A 22,820-nucleotide genomic window follows, 5' to 3' on the forward strand; every position below is an offset into this window, starting at 1 on the left:
GGCTATTTCATCTTGCCTTTAGATTTAGAGGTTGTTTTAGCTGTGATCTTTTTTAAATTTAGAAGCTCTTGAACATTTTGGATTTTTCTTTTTTTCAATAATTTCTGTTTTTTTTTCTTATTTCAGGTTCACTGGAAAGAGAATGCAATAAGCATGACATCTTCTAAACTGGAATATATTTCATGGGTTACAGTTAGAAGTAAAAAGAAGATGGAACAAAATGAGAGAACAGGAGTATAACACCTGACAAGAACTTTCCAGTCCTGTGATATATATATATATATATATATACACACACACACACAGAAACTTTAAATATAATACAGCTAATGATTTATAGTAATACTTTATTGATATCCCTGGAAGAAGTCAGTTACTGTGCAACTTATGTAATAAGAACTTGTATTCTAACGACTTTTAACATGTTTTAACCTTAACTGGACACCTTTATTTATTTATTTTTTTAAGACTGAAGGCTAAAAACATTGTCCAGCTGTATTTTTACTGGGAGACTGCTCCTGAGGGATGGCTCACAGCTGCTCATGGGAAATGGACTTAAGCCCATGAATGGTTACTACTGCACAGAGTTGAATGGAATGCCATGACTTTGGAAAAATTATTGTAGAACCACCTTCTTTGCCTTGCACCCATCATATCCTTAAATATTTTAGTGTGAACGTTGTGATTATAAACTCTAAAAAATAATGGCATGGGTGAAATTCCTAAGAAAACCTGGGGGTAACCTTGGAAAAGTTTATCAGCCTGGAAGTATCCTGTCCCTGGCCCCTACAAAAGGCTTATTAAATGAACCTGGACAAAACAGCTGCTTTCTTAATAGTGCTGTTCAGGTAAGAAAAAACTTTATCTATTAAACATGTTTTGAGTAGACTTTCCTGAGTGTGTGTGGGAAATAAAAATGGCAATATTTTGGTAGGAATAAGACACTGTTATGAAGGTGATTTTATTCAGCATTTAGCTGTAAAGAGTTGAGAGTTTTAATATTTTATTTTGCACAAAATTTTATTTGCATGCATCAAGAATATCTGAAAAACTTTCCTTTTGTATTTGAAAATGTAGGAGTTACAACTTTAAAACTTTCTTCTTGGATTTTAAAAATAATGTTTCTGTCAAGCATAGCAAAATAACTTCCAAAATTTATATGACGCTTTTTTATGTGGGGCAACAATTACTACTTGTATTGACTAGGACACTATTTTTATTAAAATCTCATTTTCTCAGAATTAGCACATGAGCAACCCTGTGATGCTGGGATATATCAGAATATGCGTATATAATGAGGGCTTTGATTCTAATCTTAGGAAAGATTTGTGGAATTAGAGTAGGAGATACACTTGGTACCCAAGAAATATGACTTGGAGTTCTTCTTATAAGACGAATTCTTATAAGAATTCTACTTTCTAAGCTACTTGTTGTAATGCTCAGATTTTGGATCTGAATGTTTTTCAATTGTACAGAATGATTTCTCAAACTGGCAGAGGACTTAATAGACATGGACTTCCTAAAGTCTTCCTAAAAATTGGAAGACTTAAAATTGGCATGGATTTAAAACTTGGAGATTTGAGAGGTATAGCTATGTGGTGTGTATAGTATCTGCATGTATTTCAAATTGAATTGTACTGTGATTTTAGTAGAGTGTTTGCTGTTTTGCATCCAATGGGAGCAGCATGACCCGTATTCTCCTGCAGTTCTGCTATTTTCACTTAGGTGCCCTAAAATGAAGCCCTAAGTAATTTTTAGTTCTACTTTCAGACAATCCTACAGCTTCACAACCCAGTGCTGTTTATCAAGCAGGGGCAGATGGTTGGTGACTGACCTTTTACAAGGAAGAATATGTTCCTTTCTTTTCTTTTCTTTTAATCTCTGCTCCCCTTTCAGAACTGAGCTTTGGACTTTGGGTTTCCAACACATCCTATTTCATTTTAGCTTTTATATTTATAGGTATGATATCTTTTCCCCACTGAATTTGCAGCTGTTGTCTTACTGTGCCTCTTGACAACTCATTTTTAGGGGTTTTATTTTTATTTCTTTATGGACAACTTTCTCAACTGCTTTACTTTGTGTGTACCCAAGACATTAGATATTGAAAGCAGTGGGTGTAGCCAAGCTGTTATTACATTTTTGTGGGGTATTTACCCAAATAAGAAGTAGAAACATACCTGTGTAAGCACCAGGATTATTTTGATCTGTGGAAAAACAAATGTATTTCAGCAATCATTTTGATAAGAGACTTTAAGAATATCATATAGGACTTAACTCTTATGTAGAGCTTTAAGAAAACAGCTGCAGTCCCTGTACAGGGTTTACATTGCTGCTTGTTTCCTTGAGAGTACTTCAGCTCTTTCTCCAAAATACATTGTGTTAAAAAGTTTAAAAGACAAATCTAAATTTCAAGTGCTGAACGTAAAACGTTCATTTCCACCTCCATAAGTTAGCAAATAATGGAAAAAACCCATATTTCCTGCAGCAATATTGATACTTAAGTTGTATGTTATGTGAAATAAAAAACCAATTAAAATCCACTGTATGTTGTGTAAGCAAAGAACCTTCAGAACTGATTACTGATTTTCTCTTTATTTTTCTAGGTATTATGGCAACTTGACATATTTCGACGAAGTTTAAGAGGTTTAACTGGGCACGTGTGTCAAGGAGATGCCTGCATATTTTGTGCTTTAAAGGTAGATAAATTCTAGAAAAATCGTATTTCACAATGAGGAAAAACCAATTTAACTTCTTTTTTGGAAGTATGTGTCTGTATCATACCTATCCCTGGGTGACCGAGTCATTCTTTTTGTAAAGAAGCAATTTAGTTTTAAGGACATTTTTAACAAATGTTTGTTAGAGAAATATTTTCTTGTATTTAAAGAAGAAATTTTGCAGGATTCTGGAGTTGGTTAGAGTGGCGTAAGTTATTTTTTTAACAATGTATTTGTGATATTTGACTCTATGCCCTATGTACTCACCTCAAAAAAAGAGTAGTTAATTCACTTGGAAGGGTCTGTCCCCAGCTGTTCTGTGCACTTCTGGTTTTGCTTTCCTGGCTCTGTAAGACACTGGTTGAGTAATTCTGTTTGTTCAGTGTTCAAAATCTTGGACATGTTAATTTCCATGCAATACATACACTGGATGAGGATCAACAGTGAGTTGTTTGTGTCTTAAGTGGATTTTTTGGTTGGGTTGGGGTTCTTTTTATGCTCTTAGGCTATTGTAACCCTTCTTACCTGTTTAACAATGAAGGATACTTTATCTCTCTCAGCTTCTCCTATGAACTAAAAGCATAGCCAGTAAATCCTGGGACTTGGACTGTGCAGGCCACTAAACTGAGCATACCTGTCTGCACACATCCTTATCTGTACTGCTTGTAATTTTTTTTTTAAGCTGGAAATAAAAAGCTATGTTGCATAACAAAAAATGTCCTAGCAGCCAAAATAAGGAGTGATAAATGCTTTCAAAGCAATCTGTTAAAAACTTCATTTTGAATGTTTGCATGGAGATAGTAATGGCTGCAATTTTTGTCAGTAGTCCCTGCTTTTTGTTTTGAGAGGGAAGATGAAATACTTGAGAGACACTCTGGAATGCATCATGGTTAAAACAATACTTTTTGTTAGCAGTGAAACTTTGCTTCTCTGTTTTATCTTTGCCTTCTGTCCAACAGATTTTAACCATAGGAAGCCTATGTGAAGAATGCCCATCCTTATTTATGTTTTACATGGCTTCTCCTGACTTGCTTTGTCTTTAGTCTCTTTGGTTCTCTGTAAAGTTTGACTTAGAATTCTTGTCTGGGGAAGACACCTTTAAATATCTGCAAATCTGTAATTCATTTAATAGCTTTTAACTTTCAGTTCTTTCAGAATCAACCTCCTTTACTTGCTAAATGATGAGCTCACTTGGATGGATATCCCTGCCAAAAAGAAAAGTAGCAGCCAACTCTCTCTTCTGGGAAATGAATTAAAAACCAAGTGCAATTTATTATCATGTCCCAGAACTGCAGATATTGACCTTTTCTCTTGTATTGTGTGCACTGGTTCAGCACTGAGCTAATTTCATAGCAAGGATTATTGGCATTCTATCTAATTTATGGGAGGTTTATAATTTTAATAAAGATATACTCCCCTCCTAAGCAGTAAATATCACATTATTTAGTGAATCACGAGTGGTATTACATTATGCCCTAAGAAATACACACCATCTGTAGACATGAGATACATATGGATGAACTGCTTTTCCAGGGGCCAAATTAAAAAGCGGTATAATTACAGAACAGGGCTTGTGATGCCTCTGGGAGCTCAAGTCAATCACTTTTAATTTTGTATTTGTATGTTGTTGTTCTACAGGTTCAGTGTTTAGTTTGGTACCATAACTTCTTGTAGAGGAATCAGCAGAATACAAATGTAGTAACTTGAAGAGAAAACAGTAATTTTGAAATTTATAAGCATTGTAAATATAAACATTTCGCATGTTTATGCAAGAAGTGATGTATTTGTGTAGAAGCACAGTGTCTAGCCAAGTGGTTAATGAAGCTAAATAATCCCTGCATTTCCTCCTAGGCCATCTTTTCCCAGTTCCAGCACAGCAGAGAGAAAGCCCTCCCGTCAGATAACATGAGACACGCCCTCGCCGAAAGCTTCAAGGATGAGCAGCGCTTCCAGCTGGGATTCATGGATGATGCAGCAGAATGCTTTGTAAGCGTCTTCATGAGAGTTCAGTAGAATTCTAGTAGAATTAGTTTGGGGGTTTTGTTAGCTCTGGGCTCATGGCTAGGATTTAAATAACATAATCCTGCTGAGCTTCTTTATGCCTGTTTAGGGCAACAGACACATGGAGTAGAAGTGTCAGGTAAGGGGGATGGAGTGCTCGATGGAGTACTCTTGCATTTGTTCCATACTTTTCTCCCTTAACTTTGTAGCTGATGATGGACTCTTAAAAATATTTTGATGGAGAGAAAGGCTGTCTTCTCAGAAGCACCTATGGATTTGAATATGTTGTCTGTTCCTTCAAGTATTGGGTCACCAGCTATTGAAATACAGTGTGTTAGAACTGGCCAGCTCATTGCTGAAATCTGCTGCAGAAGAGATTTCCATTGTCTTACTCAAGAGTGAACAAATACTGGAAGATTTTGCTGTAGTTACTTTCTTCTTCAGTGAAGTGTCTTATGGAACAACACAAGCCACTGCTGTGGCCTTTAAAGGTGACTCCAGATGTCACAGAACTCTGGTAAAGAAAGCTTCCTAAGAGCTATTGTGTTAGTGAAAATGTTCACCATGAAACACCTGCAGTATTAACATTCGGACATGGATTTGAGGGGCAGGAAATATGGTTGCTGCTTCAGTTACTTTCAGCTTTGGACATTCTTTGGGAGTAACCACAAATTAATTCCTACCTGCTAGATGTTGCTTCACATATGTAGGAGAATTCAGTGCAGAACTTCTGAAAGAGGCTATTTGAGATATTGCAGTCATGAAAGAGAGCCTCTTATTACTGTTCCATCTACTCAAAATGCATTTGGACTCCTGAACTAATCATCTGTCTGATCTACCTGAATAGATTCACTTCTTTCCATTCCCTTGGATATTTTTGACAAAAGGAAAAAACGGCCTTGCTAATTCAGGGGACACACTCATTGCAGCCGCAGCATTTTGGAGCCACGGGGCATAGTTAGAGTACTACATTGTGATGTTCATCGTGTGTTCTGACTTCATCAGTTCAGCTTACATTTATATTATTTTTTCTTTTTAGGAAAATATCCTTGAGAGGATTCATTTCCACTTAGTGCCAAACAGTGAAACAGATATGTGCACTTCGAAATCCTGTATTTCTCACCAGAAGTTTGCTATGACCCTGTATGAGCAGGTCAGACCTTCATTTGCTTGGTTTAACAAATACCTTGTTTTCTCTTTCCTTAGTAAATAAAAGCAGAAGTTGGTTTTGTTTTTTGTTTGGTTTTTTTTTTTGTTTTGTAGTGTGTGTGTCGCAGTTGTGGAGCATCATCAGATCCATTGCCTTTTACGGAATTTGTGCGTTACATTTCCACCACAGCTCTGTGGTAAGAACGTTTTTTTTTGTTACTCATTTTTCTATATGCATCCTTGTAATAATATGCAAAAGCATCCCAGGCTTTTAATTGTTCAAAATTAACATATATTTTTTTGGTTGCAACATGCTTTTGAGATACTGTTCAAAAATAGCAATTGGATTTCAAAAGCAAGATGTAGAAAGGGCTTGACAAAAAAATTTGTATTGCTACTGTTTTACTACTGTGTGTTTTCTTTTTAGTTATACAGTACAGGTAATTAAAATCTGTTACTCTTCAGAAGGGAGATGCATAGGTATGTAATTTATTTTTTGCAGTAATGAAGTAGAAAAAATGATGGAGAGGCATGAACGTCTCAAGCCAGAAATGTTTGCAGAATTGCTGCAGGCAGCAAATACTGCTGATGACTACAGAAAGTGTCCTGTAAGTAAACAAAAAGGTTACATGACTTTGGGATACAAGGGAGAACTCTGGGATGTTCAATCAGGCTAGAAGTGTTCCTCTAAAAGCAGGGTTATGTGTTGTGTTGCTGCTTCAGAGCAGTCAGCTTAGGGCAAACAAAGGTCTTAACACTTATGTTTTATTGTTCCAGTTATAGAGATTTGTTTTAAGGTAGTGATTGGATATGGAAGTTAAGCTGTAGTCTTCCTTCATCCAAGTGTTTTTATGATGAAGAATGTTATCCTTAAGTTGTTAGGAACAAACACCATAACTAAATTTTGGTATTAAAGATATTGCAGTGTTGTTTTTTTGAACTAATTCTTGTGCAGTAACTCACCTTTGGACTTCCAGTTTTTCAACACTTTTGTTTTCCTTTCCATCATGGTTTTTGTTTCCTTTTTTCTAGAGTAATTGTGGTCAAAAAATAAAAATTCGTCGTGTTCTTATGAATTGTCCTGAGATTGTCACCATCGGTTTAGTCTGGGATTCAGAACACTCTGACCTGACAGAAGAGGTTATGCGGAATCTGGCAACACAACTTTATCTTCCAGGGGTATCTGACCTAAAACTTACTCTTTGCTTTTTCTAGAATTTAATTTTACTTTTAATGTTATGTATATGTGAATATATAAAAAAGAGAAGTATTCATATTTATTTTTTATAGGCACGACTTAACTTGACATCAAGTTTATATAAATATATGAAGTTTATGTCTACTTTTACAGTTCTTTATAGTGTGCTGCTTGATGTAGTTTCTGTGAAAGAAAAAGGTCCCGTTGGAAGTGTTTTGTTCCTAAGTGCAATGATTAATCTAGGAGACTTCCTTGTTGAAAATCTAGGAATATAATTTTCAGTTTGAAATTTGTGGAATTATTCCAGAGTATACTTTACTCCTTCAAACACAAAAAAACTCAATTAAGTTAAAATAGACATAGTAAGTGCAAAAATCAGTATTCATGCTCAGGAAAAATTGTATAATACGACAGGACATTAAGTAACAGTTGCCTTGGTGAAATGCTAGCAGTAGGTCAGGAAATTGAGGCTGTGTTTTACACCTGTTTTAAAATATGTAATCATTTTTACAGCTGTTTTATAGGGTTACAGATGAAAATGCCAAAAACAGTGAGCTCTTCCTGGTGGGAATGATTTGCTACACGAGCCGACATTACTGTGCCTTTGCCTTTCACACCAAGAGCTGCAAATGGGTGCTGTTTGATGATGCTAATGTAAAAGAGGTAAGATGATCTGCTTTTTAGCCCTTACAGTACTAGTTCTATCTTTTTGTTGCCATTTATGCAACCCATTGTGCTCAAATGTTGTATCTTCATGTACATTTGGAATTAGGCAGTTGGTGTCTCTTGCTTAAGGAATTACTCTTTCCATATTTGGGTTCAGCACTGTTGATAAAATTTTGGGGTTTTGTTTTCCTGTTTTTTTTCTTAGATTGGAACCAAATGGAAAGATGTGGTGTCCAGGTGCATTCGGTGTCACTTCCAACCATTGCTGCTATTTTATGCTAACCCAGATGGCACAGCTGTGTCTCCAGAAGATGCACCAAAGCAGATTATTCACTGGTCTCAATGCAAAGCAGCAGGAGGAAATGGGGAAGACTTGGGTAATTAGATATATGGGTTTTTATTATAACAGTATCAGCTGTATTTCTGAAATGGGCATTATAAAGGAGAAAAAATGGATTGGCTCCTTTGTTCTGAAATACTTTTATCAATAATTATCCAAAGAGTCTCAAAAGAAAAGAGATTAGTGTGTATACTCAGTATTAGACCAGTTAATAAGGGGATACAAATTGAGACTAATGGGTAATGGGAAAAAGACTCCAGTCTTTTGGTTCTGTAATTTGTACTGCTGTCTCAGGTTGGCTTTTTTAATTTCATTTTAAAAAATTTCATTTAATTACAAGGAACTTAAATAAAAAGCAAATTGCATTTGACATGTTATTCTTCACAACATGTGCAGCAATAGAACATAGATTACTTCAGACAGCAAAGAACTGAGGGCCCTGTTTCACTGCAGGCTACCACTATAAATATGGCAGTATATAAAATATTAGAGAACCTTATTGCCTAGTCTATTGAAATGTAGTGTGGTTTTTGGTGATGCTTCTCTTCTGGCTTTTTAATCCAGAATGAAAAAGCTTTCTCTCTTTTTATAATTTTATATAGTAGAAATTTAAATTAGGAAGCTTTTTATTTCTAAAGATAAATATGTTTTTGATAGGATTTGAAAAGCATTCTGCTGCTAAATCAGACCACGTGAAAGAGAATGGAATTGGAGATTCCACTAATCAAAGGAGTAATAAAAAACTTCAGCCAGATAATCCAGCATTCACTAGAAGCCATATTCAAGCAAGTGGTGGTAGAGGCCCAGGTGTGTATTCCCTACTAGCACCCCCAAAAAGCCAAACCAGATCTGTTTTATTATGAAACATTTCAGTTGATAGCATTTCAGGGGGGTTCTAACCTCGGGACTAGAACTATTTCTAAGGGAAAAAATTCCATCATTGACTCAGTTGTTATTCAGAGATTTTCTCAATGTTTCAGTAATATCTGAATATCTGCCATGGAATGTTAACTTTTCCAGAGAGAGCTCTAAATGCAGAATATTTACCTTTGTTATGCTCTTGAGGCCTTGTTCCATTTCTCAAACACGATCAAGCTTTCCAGTGATGTTGCTGATTAAAAGGCACATCAGTGACCTGAGGCTGAGGTGTGGCTCTGTTGGTCACTGGCTACTTGAGTACACTTTTCCCCAGCGATACTGTGATATCAGCATGATTTATAGTCCTGGATGTAAATGGACTTGATCTTATGGTTGGAAAGAAATCTCAGACTCTTAATCTGTGTCAAACAATTCATTAGTCAGTTTAAGTAGTCCTAACACTAAAACCTAGATCTTACTGTCCATAAATATGTTTATGTGTTTTGGTGATGAATGACTTTTGAGCAAGGATGTTTGACAAGAAGTATTTTTTGCAGCCAAGTTGGGATACAGTGAGCAAAAGGACAGGCTGAAGGATTTATCCAGAGAGTGTGCCCAGAAAGCTGCTGACATGAAAAACTTCACATCTTTACGGAAAGATGCAGACAGAGGACCAAGGAAAGAGTCTGGGAGACAAAGAGGTACATTTTAAAAATATAACCAGAAAACCAATGGATTAAATAACTTTTAGCATCAATGCTGCTTGTGCAGACTTTTTTTCTCCTTTTAAGAGACCATACTGTAAGACCACACTTTCCCAGTTTTCAGTATGCTAAAATACATAGTGGATTTGTAGAGATACTGTAAGAAACATTAAACAATATCAGTTAAATGAGTGCTTGCACCCTGGAATTGTTCAAGGCCAGGTTGGATTAGGCTCTGAGCAACCTGGTCTGGAAGCATTAAAAATACCAGTTAAATGACTGCTTGCACCCTGGAATTGTTCAAGGCCAGGTTGGATGGGGCTCTGAGCAACCTGGTCTGGTGGAAGGTGTCCCTGCCTGTGGCAAGGCAGCTGGAACTTTGATGAACACTGAAGTCCATTCCAACACAAATCTTTCTATGAAACATGAATGAGAACTGTAATGGAAGTTTTTTTCCTTTTGTTCTCGTCAGACTTGATTGGGGAAGAGCGTTCCAGTGCTAAGTCAGGGTCTCCTCCGGTCGGAAATGGACTGAGGCACTGCGCGGATCAGCGGATCTACGGCAGCCAGGGAAGGGGCCCTTACAGGCACGAGAGCCCAGCACCTCAGCAGGCAAAGCTTTCTGCCCATGTGCTTGGATCAAACAAAGCAGAACCTTCTCCTGCAGGGGACAAACCAGTGACAAGGACTCGGAGCGATGGCGTCACTGGTTACGACACGGACACCAGCCAAGACTCCAGGGACAGAGGAAGTATGAGGAGCAGGAGCAAAGGTTGGAAACCAATGAGAGAGACACTGAATGTAGACAGCATTTTCAGTGAGACTGAGAAGAAGCAGCACAGCCCAAAGCACAAAGCAAACCTGAGCAGTAAATCTAAGCACGAAAAGGAGCGGGGCTTTAACCACTGGCCCAAGGAGAACCAAATGCAGAAGGGTTTAATGACTATATATGAAGATGAGACAAAACAGGATACAGGAAGTCGAAGTTCACTGGATTCTGAGGGAAAAGGGAATGCTGAAAAAAGCAAGGGATTTGCAGAGAGAAAAATCCATGGTGATAACTGGCAAATTCAGAGGACAGAATCTGGGTATGAAAGCAGTGACCATATCAGCAACGGCTCCGCAAATCCAGACTCCCCTGTTATTGAAGGAATCAATACAGCAGATGCCAAGAATGTGAAGGAAAGTGCTTCCTGCAGGTAATGCTAGTTCTCTTAGAGCTTGCATAGGTTGTATTTATGGAAAAATAACCTGTTCTAACGTTTGTGTGTTCTTCAAAACCAAAACCATCCAGGAGAACATGCATTGAAACTTGCTTGAAGTCAGGTATGTGGAAAGCTAAAGTGTATCTAGAAATAAGGGTGTGGGCAGTTAAATGTTCAATTTACCTTCACTCTGGTTCTCTTTGGGAGGCACTGAGCTAGTTACTGAGGCTCTGAGCCAGAACTGCTAAGCCCTGCTGAGGGGCAGGGTGTGTTCATTTGTAGTAATTGCTACACTCCTTTACTTACAAGATTTTTAGACTGTGTGTAACTTTCCGTCTGCTGTGGAATAATACAGTGTCCATTTTAATCACACCTGTAACACTGGTTCAGGCCCTGACAAAGGAGATGGGAGTGGCAGTAGGTGAATTTTGGGTGCTGTTACCAGTCATAGTGCAGAAATTCAGTTTTCCAGATCACCTCAGATATGTATTGAACGCTTGGTAATTGATTGACCTGTCTGAAATCAATCTTTTCTGAAAAGTGTAAAGTTACTCAAACTGGTTGGACTTGATGAGCTGAAGAGGTCCATTCCAACTTAAATTTATGTGATGCTTGAAATAGAAAGCTGGAATCCTTCCACATGCAGTTTTTAGTATTGTGTATCTCAAACTGTGTGTAGAATGCAGATACTTTAATAACCCGTTCTTTTTTCAAATCTTATTTCCATCCATAAAATGGAAGAGCACAGTTGGGAGCCCAAGCCCAACTCTCTTTGATAGATCTGATTTGCTAGATCCAAGCAAATTTTCAGATATATATTTTCATGGCAACTTATTTCACAGGAAAAGAGAAAGGTCAAGGCCCTTTCATATCCTGATTTTTGCCATTCTCCCCTTTGTCCCACTCACCAAATTGTACAAAATCCCATTATGCAAAAACCTGACGCGCTTTTATTAGTTAATGACGTAATTATGTATAAAGCTACTCCAACTCATGGTTGTATTTTCAGTGTTTGATGGTTGCCTCAAACAGTGATTTTGCACAGTTTAAGCTCATTTTAAGCATGCCCAAGAGACAATGGGGCACCCAAATGTATCATTTTGTGAGAGAGAATATGATAAATTTCAAACAGTGTAGTTCATTAAGAAGCTGCTTACATCGTTGTTTAAACAACAACATCACAGAAAAGAAGAATCATACTTTATCAAAATATAACTGACTTCCTGGGACTTGGAGACATGCTTTATATGACTGGTAATTTCAACTGGCTGGCAGTACCTACCAGTTCCCTGCTAACCTCTCAGACTCTGTCTCATAAACCCCCAAAAATACAAATCAATTACTTGAAAGTCCTTTTAGAAAGTGGAAATATTACTGCTTTTAATTCTTCATATTTCTTTCAGTATTTTTCTTGTTTTTGTGTCCTTTCAATAACAGTGGTTTTTTTTTTAAATTGAACTTTTGCCCCCATGTATCTTCTTCCCTGCCTTACTCTTGTAGAAGGTAGAAATTGGCAGAGTGTTTGTCAGCTTCTTATCTGGATTAGTAATGCATGTTTTCTGCTTATCTAAACCAGCAAGATTTACTAAATCCACTGATAATTTTTTTCCCTCTCCTTTTGGGTTTGTAGCTGTGATCTTCCAGTTCTATTCCAGTTTGAGGGGGAAAAAAATCAAATGAAAATCCCTATGAACGAGATACCAAGTGGCAATCAAAACTTAGAATAATATTTGTTACCAAAACAAAGAATAAATGAATAGCCAATTATCAAATTAGGAAAACGGACAAGATGGAATGCTGGTTAACAGGTTACACTTAAGGTATTTATACCTACAAATAAATTGGATTAGATGACCAGTGGTGTCTGTTTAACAGTTTCAGTGCTGTAATCACATATATGCTTCTGTTACAGTGAACAGAACTTGCCAACCAAAAAAGCTGACAGTGTGGTACATTCAGTACCCCAGCAGAACAGAAGCTTCCATGGTAAGAACCCATATAAAAATTAAGTTTTCAAGAACTATTGTAGTTACACCAGAATTTCTCTTCCCCCCAGCCCCAAACCCCACAAATCCCTAACAGAGATGACATGGTAATTGGGTTCACTCCCTGTGGTTTCCCCAGAAGCTTCTCCAGGAGATTTCTTGGTGGATACTGAGCAAGACTTTTTTTTTAAAATGTCTGGGTGGACTGTGGCACCATTTGTTTTCCTCCTAGATATGAAGCAGTATCAGGAAGAAACACTTGTAATAAGGAAGTCTACTTCCTTTTACATACTAATATGTCTGCTAGGGTTTTATAAAGCTGATAAATGCTTTGGCATATAAATATTATAGGTCAGCCTGAGGCCAGCCAAAATCATTATCTGCTGCTGTTGAAACAATGGGAGGGTGCTTGTACAAAGAGGGGCAATAAATATTAGGCCACTTCCTCAGGAAACATTTGATTTTTATAGATATCATACTTCTTTTCAAATAATGTATAGTATAGTTTCTCCTAGGATTTAAAGTGGGGGTGGGGATATTGCCATGCCACTTCTACCTTCTCTGTCCATATTCTAATTTCGTTTTTAGTGCAGAAAGAGAACTCATTTCATATTTGCTTATTTTGACAACCCAAAACAAAGAAACAAAAAAAAAAAAACCAAACGAACAACCAACCCAACCAAAAATGAGTAGCATGGAATGCAAAGATCTGATTTGCATGAGATTTATTCTGCTTTAGTTCTGTACTGTACCATTTTCATCAAACACAGTTGGATAGGAAAAAGGGAAAATACCCAGTGAAAAATACTTAAATACTCTTTAGGCATTAAAAATGAGTGGGTTAAAGCAATGAGTTGTTCTCTGGAGAGAGTACTTAAGAATACTTAAAGCTTTCAACATGCATCCTACATTTTCTTTAAAAAAGTATAGTGATTCTATGTGATCCTCCAAGATACCATAAAGAAATTGATGATAGGATCCCACCTATTCAATTATTCTAATTCAGTAGATAATGGTTAAATAGCTTCTTCTAAAACTTGCATGTGTTGAGCTCCATTTTGGAAAATAATACTTCTAATGCAAGTGATCAATGGACCAAAAAGAGATCTGAAGCATTTGATAATTTTACATTTATGTAAGGTTAAGAATTCATTTGGACTCAGTTTTTGGGTTGTGAAAAAGCGTGTCAGGACACCTTTAGCAAGGACAACAGCAGTCATTTACAGCTATCAGTATATTACCTTGTGTAATATATCAGTTATATTACCTTGTGTTCCACCTCTGAATATCATGAGACATGGATTGGTAGGTAAATACCAGACAGACTCCCAGAAAATAGGACTTTAAAAAACAAATGCTTAGTCCTTTCTGAGAGAGGAGTGGAATGTAAGAAATCTTTGTTAGGCTCTCATGGCAACTCCAAAAAAAATATGTCTGAGTGGTTTTCTTGTGTGGAAAACTTCTTATGGAAATAATGTTGGACTTGTAATTATGCCCACGGTTTGTATAACTGTGCTTTACCAGCTCCTTGTTTTTTACTGGAGCTCAATGAGGTTACTGTTCAGCACTTGTGGAATTCTGTCCCTGACTTAACCAAAATAAACTTATTGTCAGAACATTATAAAGATGGAAACACTGGATCACATGGTGGTTGGGAGAGCAAGTGGCTGCTCCTTACAGGGGCAGTAAGCAGTGGATAACTGTAGTACTGAAACAAAGGTCCCACAAAGCCAATCCCTAAATTGTGTGGTCAGATTTTGGCAGGAAAATGTAAATATTGAGTAAGCAGATGTAGTATCCATTATTTATATTAATCACTTTGTGTTTATAAAGTTTGAACTCAGTGAGCTGAGGAGGAAAAATTTTTTTGAGTATGAAAAACCTGAGACATGAGCAGTGTGACGGCAAAATTTTCAACCTCATGTTCTGCAAGTTAAAGAAAGATTACTAATTTTGATGGTTTTCCCATTGTTTTTCATGGTTTTCCCATTGTTCAGTTCAATAGCATGTGCCAACTCAAACTGAAATCTAGAATCATTCTGAAGATCTGGCTAGTGTGTAAGAAGAAGCCAAATTGCCTTTGCTCATGTGTCACTTCAGAAAACCCCACAAACCAACCACAACTCAAGAAGACAGCTCATATGCTTAGGAAAACTGAACATTTATAGTAATAATGTAAAACATGCAACTGCTCTTAAGGAAATCCAGTTTTTACCCTTATGGTGCAGTCAATGTACATTAATGTCAAGTTTTAAGATATGAGTAAAGAATTAAAGCTTGGTGGCTAGTTTACTTACCATGAAAGAGAAACAAATAAAGGTTTTACTAGAGTGTCTTCAAATGATAAAATAAAGATACCTATGAAAGGTTTTGCGACTGAATGTTGCTCCAAAAGTAAAGTTTCTAGAATAAAAGGATTTTTTTAAACTTTTTTTTTAAAAGATTGCTCACTGTATTTCAGAAATAATATTGCATTTTGGACAAGTTATACTTACTTCCTTGACTGAGAGGCTGTTATTCCACATGTCCAAAACTTCCAATACGTTTGCCTGTTATTTCAACTGAATACAGAAAATGTCTGGGCTAAGAGAGAGCAATTTGCCCACAAATATTTGTTACAATAAGTATTCTGCTTTGTTGCTGGGTTTTTCATTGACAACTTAGGAAATCTTAAAAAAAAATCCAGGAAGCATGCAGTTAAAACCCCTAAAGAGGAAGCTGAATTTACTGTAGAGTTGAGTTTTTGTTGGAGGTTTCCATAGGGGTTTTGTGTTTATTTTCATTTGGGATTTTTTCCCCCCACAGAAGCTGGACTTGGTAGATTTTTGCACATGTTCTGTCTGTGTAAATGGAGATATATTAGACAAGACCTTGCTGGTGCTATCTGTGGGCTTAGTCCTACCTGCAGAATGGATGTTCATCTCTTGAAAATCTGGATTGACTACCCAGCTGTGAAAATAGATGTCTGTAAATCTTAAAAGCAGACTGGGTTATATATCAGAACACAATTACCTTTCGTTTATTGCTCGGCTCTTAATGACCCATTGATAAGGATGCTGGGCTCCAGCTGAGCAGGGCTTGTGTGTCCCATATTTAGGTTTGCAGAGAACGTAGAGCCAAAATTCCCCATCGAGCCGGCGTCTGGTTTTAACCGTGCATGGCTGTCCTGTCAGCAGAAGGGAAAATAACACATCTATTTTTAAGTTGGCTGGAATGACGCGGGCACAGAGCACCTGGCGCTGCTGGATGTGCCCGAGGGAGCCGCTCGCTGGCCTCTGCTGCCACCTCCCGGCTCCTGCGGGAGTCGGGCTTGGAGGGAAAATCATCCCAGCCTGCAGCAGAAGGAAATGTTTGTGTGCGAAATACTACCTCAGTGTTGGTTATCTCACTGCTAGGCAGCTCCGTGGCACACAGGCTGTTTTGAACTCTCAGGTTACTTACTTGTGCCTTGCATGATCTCATTCACTAAGAATATTTTCCCATAAATGTTATTTCTAAGGCTGTGGTATTGTTTATTGTGACTTTTATTTTTTCATCTCAAAACTTGAGGAAAGCCATATGGTGGCTTTGTCTGTTGAGCTGTGTGCTGCTTTAGCCTCTACTACCTGTGTTCTTGGTCAAAGATTTCATGTCTCTAGTCTCAGGTCACCCAAACATAGGGCAGATACTGACCCTCAAACAAGTATCACAAAGAGCAACACCCAAGTTTTCACTTTAGTTCTGCTCTGTTGTTGGGGTTTTGGCTCACGTGTTCATGAGTCTAAAGTTCCATGACTTTAAATATGTAAATTTAGGGAAATAACAAGTGAAATAGGTGTAGCAGTTATGAGTGTAGTCTGTACATAGCCAAAATAAGCCATTGTATTAGTAATGATAATAATGATAAAAATAAGAAGCCATTCCTTTAAGTGACTTCAGAGCAGGTGACTGATATGAATGGGCTAATCATGGCAATAGGAAGATTTGGAGTGTCTGTCTCTAAACAAATAGACTGCTGCTTGTCACTTGCCAAGTGAGTGGGTTATGCTGTGTGGTGTTGACATGAATACTTCAATGCTTCCTTTATTTCCTGCTCACTAGGAGCTGCCTTGTCCAGAACTTGAGTATTTTCAGGGAATGATTCTTTGCCTGGGAATAAAAGGAGCTTGAGGAGTGGGAGTGCAGTAGTGCTGGCCCAGGCACTCAGTGCTGTGTGTTTGGGGCACGTGGGTGACAGTGCTCCTTGTCTGCCCAGTGTCTCTGTGAGCCTTACAGCCTGCTCTAGGGTTTGAGCTGTTAAAACCCACAAACAACAGAACAACCTCAAACACCCCCAATCTCTGCAGTATTCATTCTGTTTAATTATTGTAACACATAATGACTTTTTAGAAGTCCTAGTTCTTATTTTGTCATTTTGTCATTTAAATGACTTTGGATGTTTGAATAAACACCCTTTTAAGAAAAGCTTCCTTGGAAAATGTGCCTTTAGCCACATTACATATTAAGGTGATCTTGAAAATATGTCTACAGGACTTCAAAATTGTGATAATTACCTATTTTCTGGTAACAAGAAAATGCAAAAAATTTCCTCCAGATTCTAACATCTGACCTTCTGTGCAGATTATCTTCAGAATGGTTATTTTGATTAATCTCAAATCTTGAAAGAGATTGTCCTGTTGTATTTTCTTTTCTTCTCTTGTTGTATTTTCTTTTCTTCTCTTGTTTCTGTAATCTCTGAGGAATTACAAAGAAGGAATTGGATTTTACATCTGTTAATTGTGAAATATTTTCTTTTCTAGCCCCAGATTTGAGGAAAGACCAGATCAATTCTGAAGTTAACTACAGACCTCATCCTCATGTTGGTTTCCCAACAGAATTACACTTGCAGGTGCCCAGTCCTCCAGTAAAGAGGTAACCAGTGCTGGCCTATTCCTCTGTAATAGTTTAAGAAATACTGATTTCTGTTATGTTACAATGATCAATATTAAGCATTGCCAAGTTAAAGCACTCAATATTTTTGACAGGCAATTCCTTTTGAATTTTGCATAATTGATGGGTCTAAACTCTGTCTTTAATTTTGATGCTGACAATGTCACCAATTGGCTTAGATGGTTTGAAACCACCTTAGAAGAAGCAGAGGGATTTAACATTTTCCTGTTTGGAATTTTATGGAACATGCAGTGATTAACCAATTTGTGGTTAGTGCAGTCACCCCATAAAGCTTTGAAAGATTTGTCTGGAAGAGGGAGAAGAGTTTATTTGTGTTTAGAAGCTACTGCTGTATCTTGTTGTTCTTATATGAACTCTAAGTGCTCAGTATCTCCTAAAAATCAAAAATTTAAATACAAATGTATCAACTTAAGGTAGCATCCAGTATTTGAAAAATGGATGTATCAGAGTCACAAGGATGTTGAGAAGAGAGCAGAGGACATATTTGACTTAGTCCTGAATGTTGAAGGAATTTATCTTACCTTCTTGGCGAACATTTTCATTTCAAATGAAAGAAACTCTGGAGTAATTTAATACAACTCCAAGGGCTGTATCCTATTGAACAGATCCTAATTCTCTTGTCAGTTTGACTATTTCAGCGGTTTTACCAAGGGTGTATTTGAAAATTTCCATTATCTGAGCCTTTTCGTATGTTTTTATGGATACTCACATCCTGCATGGTTTTGTATTTTAGAGCTGAAATGCCTGAGACCAACAGGAAATTTTTCCCATCATCAGCTCTGCAGCCAGCTGTCAAAGAGATTGTGAAGTCAGACAGCAGGAACAAGGCAAACGAGCCGAGCCCTTGCGAGTGGCCTCACGCAGAGAGGTTTGAGAAGCTGAGCGTGCCGGTGTTCTGTGCAGACAGCGTGCCCCACCCCTTCCCAGACAATGCCTGCGGCAGGAAGCCCATCCACAGTGACTTTCCCCCCCCTGCCCAGCCGCAGTCCCACCACCCAAGAAGTCTGTCCCATCACACTCTGGGTCCCAAGGCAGGGCTGGTGCCCTGTGTGCCTCAGGGCTTGCAGGAAAGGCCGGCGGTGCCGCCCGCCCCTCCCAGTGAGCACATGGGGCACCTGCTCCGGAGAGCAGATCCCCTCTGGGTGCCTGAAGCCGTGTACCAGAACGTTCCTCCCCCCTTACCCCCAAAGAAATACGCTCTGAGCACTTTGGCAGGATCAGAGAATAACTCGGTAGCAGATGTAAAATCAACGGAAACGTTGCGAAATAGTCCCTTAAGGCAAACAGGCGCACCTTCAAAATCTGCAGCAGAAGCAAGTGCAGTCCCAGCTGAACAAAGGCTTAAGGAGCCCTTTCCAGGGAATGAAGTGTTTGTTCATAAACCAGATTCTCCACCTCGCTTATCAGTTAATGAGTTCTGGACCGTGTCTGAGAACATGCTGAAGAAAGGATCTCGTCACACGGGACCCAGCCCTGCCTATGCGGATGGGAACGACAACGTGTCCCTAACCACTTACTTCTCAGTAGACAGCTGCATGACTGACACCTACAGGCTCAAGTACCACCAGAGACCCAAGCTCTATTTCACAGAGAGTGGAAGCTTCCACAAGGAGAAGCATTCTCCAGCAGCTGCAGTGGATCTGAATGCCACATACCCCCCCACTCTGGAGCCCAGGCATCCCACCCCTGAACAGAGGTACAAGGCAAATGCAGAAGGAATACACTGCAGTCGATAGGTTCTTCAAGAAGCCCACACGTGGATCTGACTTCAGCATTTCATGATGTCTGTAAAGGGGCACAACCTCAAATCTGTGTGTGTGTGTGATAACCAGGTACCCAGCTGGCTGTACTTGCTTAGGAGTTGTGACTGTTCAAACAAATATGCAAATAGAGGCGAAGAGAAGAGGTGCTAAACTTGTGGTTCTTGGATTTGTTACTCTAGTTGCCTTAATGCTTACCTCTGTTACTCAGCTTGTCTTCTTCAGTTTGTATCCATGTGGTCCCTTGGGCGTGCACACCTTGCAGCAGCAGGATCTGCTGGATATCACTAATTCTGTAAGAAGATGTGGTTAGCTGCAGCGTAAGAAGTGTTCCTGCAGACTGTGGTCACTGTTCTTAGGCTAACAAAAGGGAGAAGCATGCTACCACAAGTAATGCAGTACATGCAGTCATAACAGAGCAGTATTTATCCTCAGAGGTAGCAGGAGGTGACGTGGTTTTTTCAAGCGATGTCTCTCGGAGTCTGTGCTTTCACAAACCTTCAAGTGTCTTTAATGCAAGTTTACCCAGAGGATTTATTTTTTATTTGAAAAGCCTTAATAATAATACTTCTTTAAAAACCATTTTGGTTTGCAAGTGTTAAATTAGACTTTCAAAGGGAATTGAAGTAAACTGCAGTAATGCTTTCCTATTAATACCTCTGCTCTGTTAGTGTACATTTTTAAACATGTTTATCAGATTTTTTCCTTTAAGCTGTATCCTTTAACTTATTAAATTTAACTTCCTAAGTTACAAACCAGTATAACAGAATAGGATGCTAATTTTAAATACAGAGTTATGCAACTATGAAAGATGAATTTTGTAACATTTTACAAGTAATTCCTACTTATGTTCGGTTCTGACTTATTCTACAATTGCATGCGAAGTCAATGCTGCTATTTATTCAACTCCCCTTTACTTTCCAGGTTCATGGGGATCACACATTTGACTCTTTTTTTTTTTTTTCAATTTTTTTTTTTTTAACTAACATGTTTTCCCATTTGGATCAGTCCTACATTAGCAGGTCAGGCTGAATGTGCAGCCAGACTGGTGGCTAAGGGGGCATAGAAAGAAGAGGTTCCTCTTTCTCTGCTCTGTCACTCTTCTCCAGTTTTGGCAGCTCTGGAATTTACCTTGTCTTTTGTTAACCTGACTTATCTCAGTAACAAGGAAGAAGATTTATTTGGCTTTTATCTGGTTAGTTAAATCAGTGCACAGAACCATCTACTGAGTGTTGAGGCAGCATAGCAAAGCCTGGCACAACCTAAAAAGGTAAAATTTTTCCATTATTCACATTGGAGTGTTAACTTGGGGTGCTGCTGATTACACCTAAACATCAATGCCTTTTATTATGAAAATAATAAGAAATCAGAAAAGCTTTTTGTCATGTTCATAACCTTATGTACATGTGTTTTTAGTGCTTCAACCAAATCATGGCAATTGTTTAGCACAATTATCCAAGGTAAACATTTAAACAGTAGTTTTGGTTATTCTGTGGCAAGGTCAGTTTTTTTTTTCCTTTTAAGTAACATGTACCTTACAGTAGAACTGGAACATTATATATATGCAACAAACCAGGTATCTCAGATTAACCTTTCTACCTTCTTGATCAAAATTTGTTGTAGCACTTGGGGAAAAAATGAATTCTAGAATTTATAGTGAAAATACTATGCATGTTTCTGTATGGCTGCTAGTAAACAGCAACTTAAACAATGATCCTTTTGTAGTAAAATAAATTGAATACAGAAGAAGACTAAAAATGTAAGAACTTGGGTGATTCCTATTGTAATATTTTTAAGGGAGATTTCAGAACCTGTAAATTAAACTTTTCTAGTTCACCTAGCCATGTTACATAATATACATAGCCAGTTAAGTACAACTGTCCTCTAATACCTGTGTAAAAACCGAGATTATTGGAATTTGTAAATAATGTATAATTTGTAAAATTATGTTTTGCAAAAAACAAAAAAAATCTTGTATTTGAAATGACAGTATTTTTATGTACGGATAGCACAGCAACAACTGTGAATGATGTTAGAACACTTATTTTTAAACATGCATAGCAATGTTGATACTTCTGTACCACGAGCAATATGAATGCCTCTTACTGATACCAATGAACTCTGCTCCCAGTAAGCACAACTGGTAAACTCCTCTCTAAAGTAGCTGCAGTAACTTAGGTGTACTTCAGTTTCTTTGCTTAGCTTGGAGCAATCTTACCAGACAGCTTCCTCTGTGACCCATGTTTACCAGGTATTTCATGATTAAACAGACAGCTAATCAAGGCACCTTCATTTTTATATTTGCCTCTGCACTCCATGTATGTATGTAATATTTGCTAACTAATATGTGATAACTCGTTTTAACTTACCTAGGGTGCCTATTTATTTTTTTATAAATGTCCCCTCCCAGCTATAGATTTGTATAAGAGCCTAGACAATTTTTGTAACAGTAAAGATATTAATGAGTCTTGTAATTAATATATTTTTCAGTCTTTAGGAATATTTACTTGTAAAGTTCTACTTGTTCAAAATATCAAGATAAAAATTTAAAATCTTTGTTGTCTGTTCTTTTTGTGTTTCTTGTTTAAAAAAACAAAAACAGTTGGCTTTCCAGAACTAGATTTTTAACCTCACAGATAATGCTGCTAACTGATGGTTGAAAGTTTTTGTGGAGATGGTGGTCTGGTCACCTTTTCTGAACAGGAAAATTCATCTTCTGAAGTATTTGTACATAAAGTGTTAAATAGATTAAACTTTTTAAACAGCTATGAAATGCATAAAGCCATTTTTATACCTTAATCCCACAGATTTGGTGACAAGTGATTTGCAGATACACAGGCTATCTTACTATCTTTACTAGGGATAAGCAAAACTTACCTGGATCTGTACTTAGGAGCTCCATGTGCCTATGGAACAGATGGAGCCCAGTGCAGCACCAGCCTGCACTTTGTTAGCTCTTAGGTTTTCTGAGATTAAGCAAAACCTTTAATGTCGGATCTGGCTGAAGGAGAAAACTAAATTAGTGGAAAATAGCTTGAAATTTAACTTCTTAAGCTTTAATGCCTTTAAATCTCACCTGTCTCCCTTATCAAAAATGAAATGCAGTAACATTACAGTCTTTTCCCAGTAGGTTGATCCGTGGAGATTTCACTTATGATATCATGCCAGAAGGGGGGTAAAACAAGGTAGTGAATGTAGTGAGCTTGTCTTTTTATTGGCCTGATGGGAAAAACTGGAACTCCCATCCTGGTGTTTGTGAGAATGCAGTCACAGTTCAGGGCTCCTGTGCACCCTGAGTCAAGATCTCTGGA

General features: G+C 37.8%; 1 protein-coding gene across 1 annotated transcript; it reads left to right on the plus strand.

Moving 5' to 3' along the window:
- The first annotated feature begins 535 nt into the window (after nucleotides 1-535).
- On the plus strand, nucleotides 536-22,065 carry USP53 (ubiquitin specific peptidase 53). The gene is made up of 15 exons (XM_066549495.1): nucleotides 536-848; nucleotides 2,604-2,696; nucleotides 4,566-4,700; nucleotides 5,755-5,868; nucleotides 5,979-6,061; nucleotides 6,367-6,472; nucleotides 6,897-7,043; nucleotides 7,576-7,725; nucleotides 7,934-8,105; nucleotides 8,726-8,875; nucleotides 9,484-9,627; nucleotides 10,103-10,829; nucleotides 12,748-12,821; nucleotides 17,599-17,710; nucleotides 18,483-22,065. Exons 1-15 carry the CDS (start codon nucleotides 705-707, stop codon nucleotides 19,483-19,485), a joined length of 3,354 nt encoding a protein of 1,117 aa, XP_066405592.1. The 5' UTR covers nucleotides 536-704; the 3' UTR covers nucleotides 19,486-22,065.
- The last annotated feature ends 755 nt before the right edge of the window (nucleotides 22,066-22,820 follow it).

Source organism: Molothrus aeneus, chromosome 4 (assembly GCF_037042795.1).
Source record: "Molothrus aeneus isolate 106 chromosome 4, BPBGC_Maene_1.0, whole genome shotgun sequence".
NCBI classification, from domain to species: domain Eukaryota; kingdom Metazoa; phylum Chordata; class Aves; order Passeriformes; family Icteridae; genus Molothrus; species Molothrus aeneus.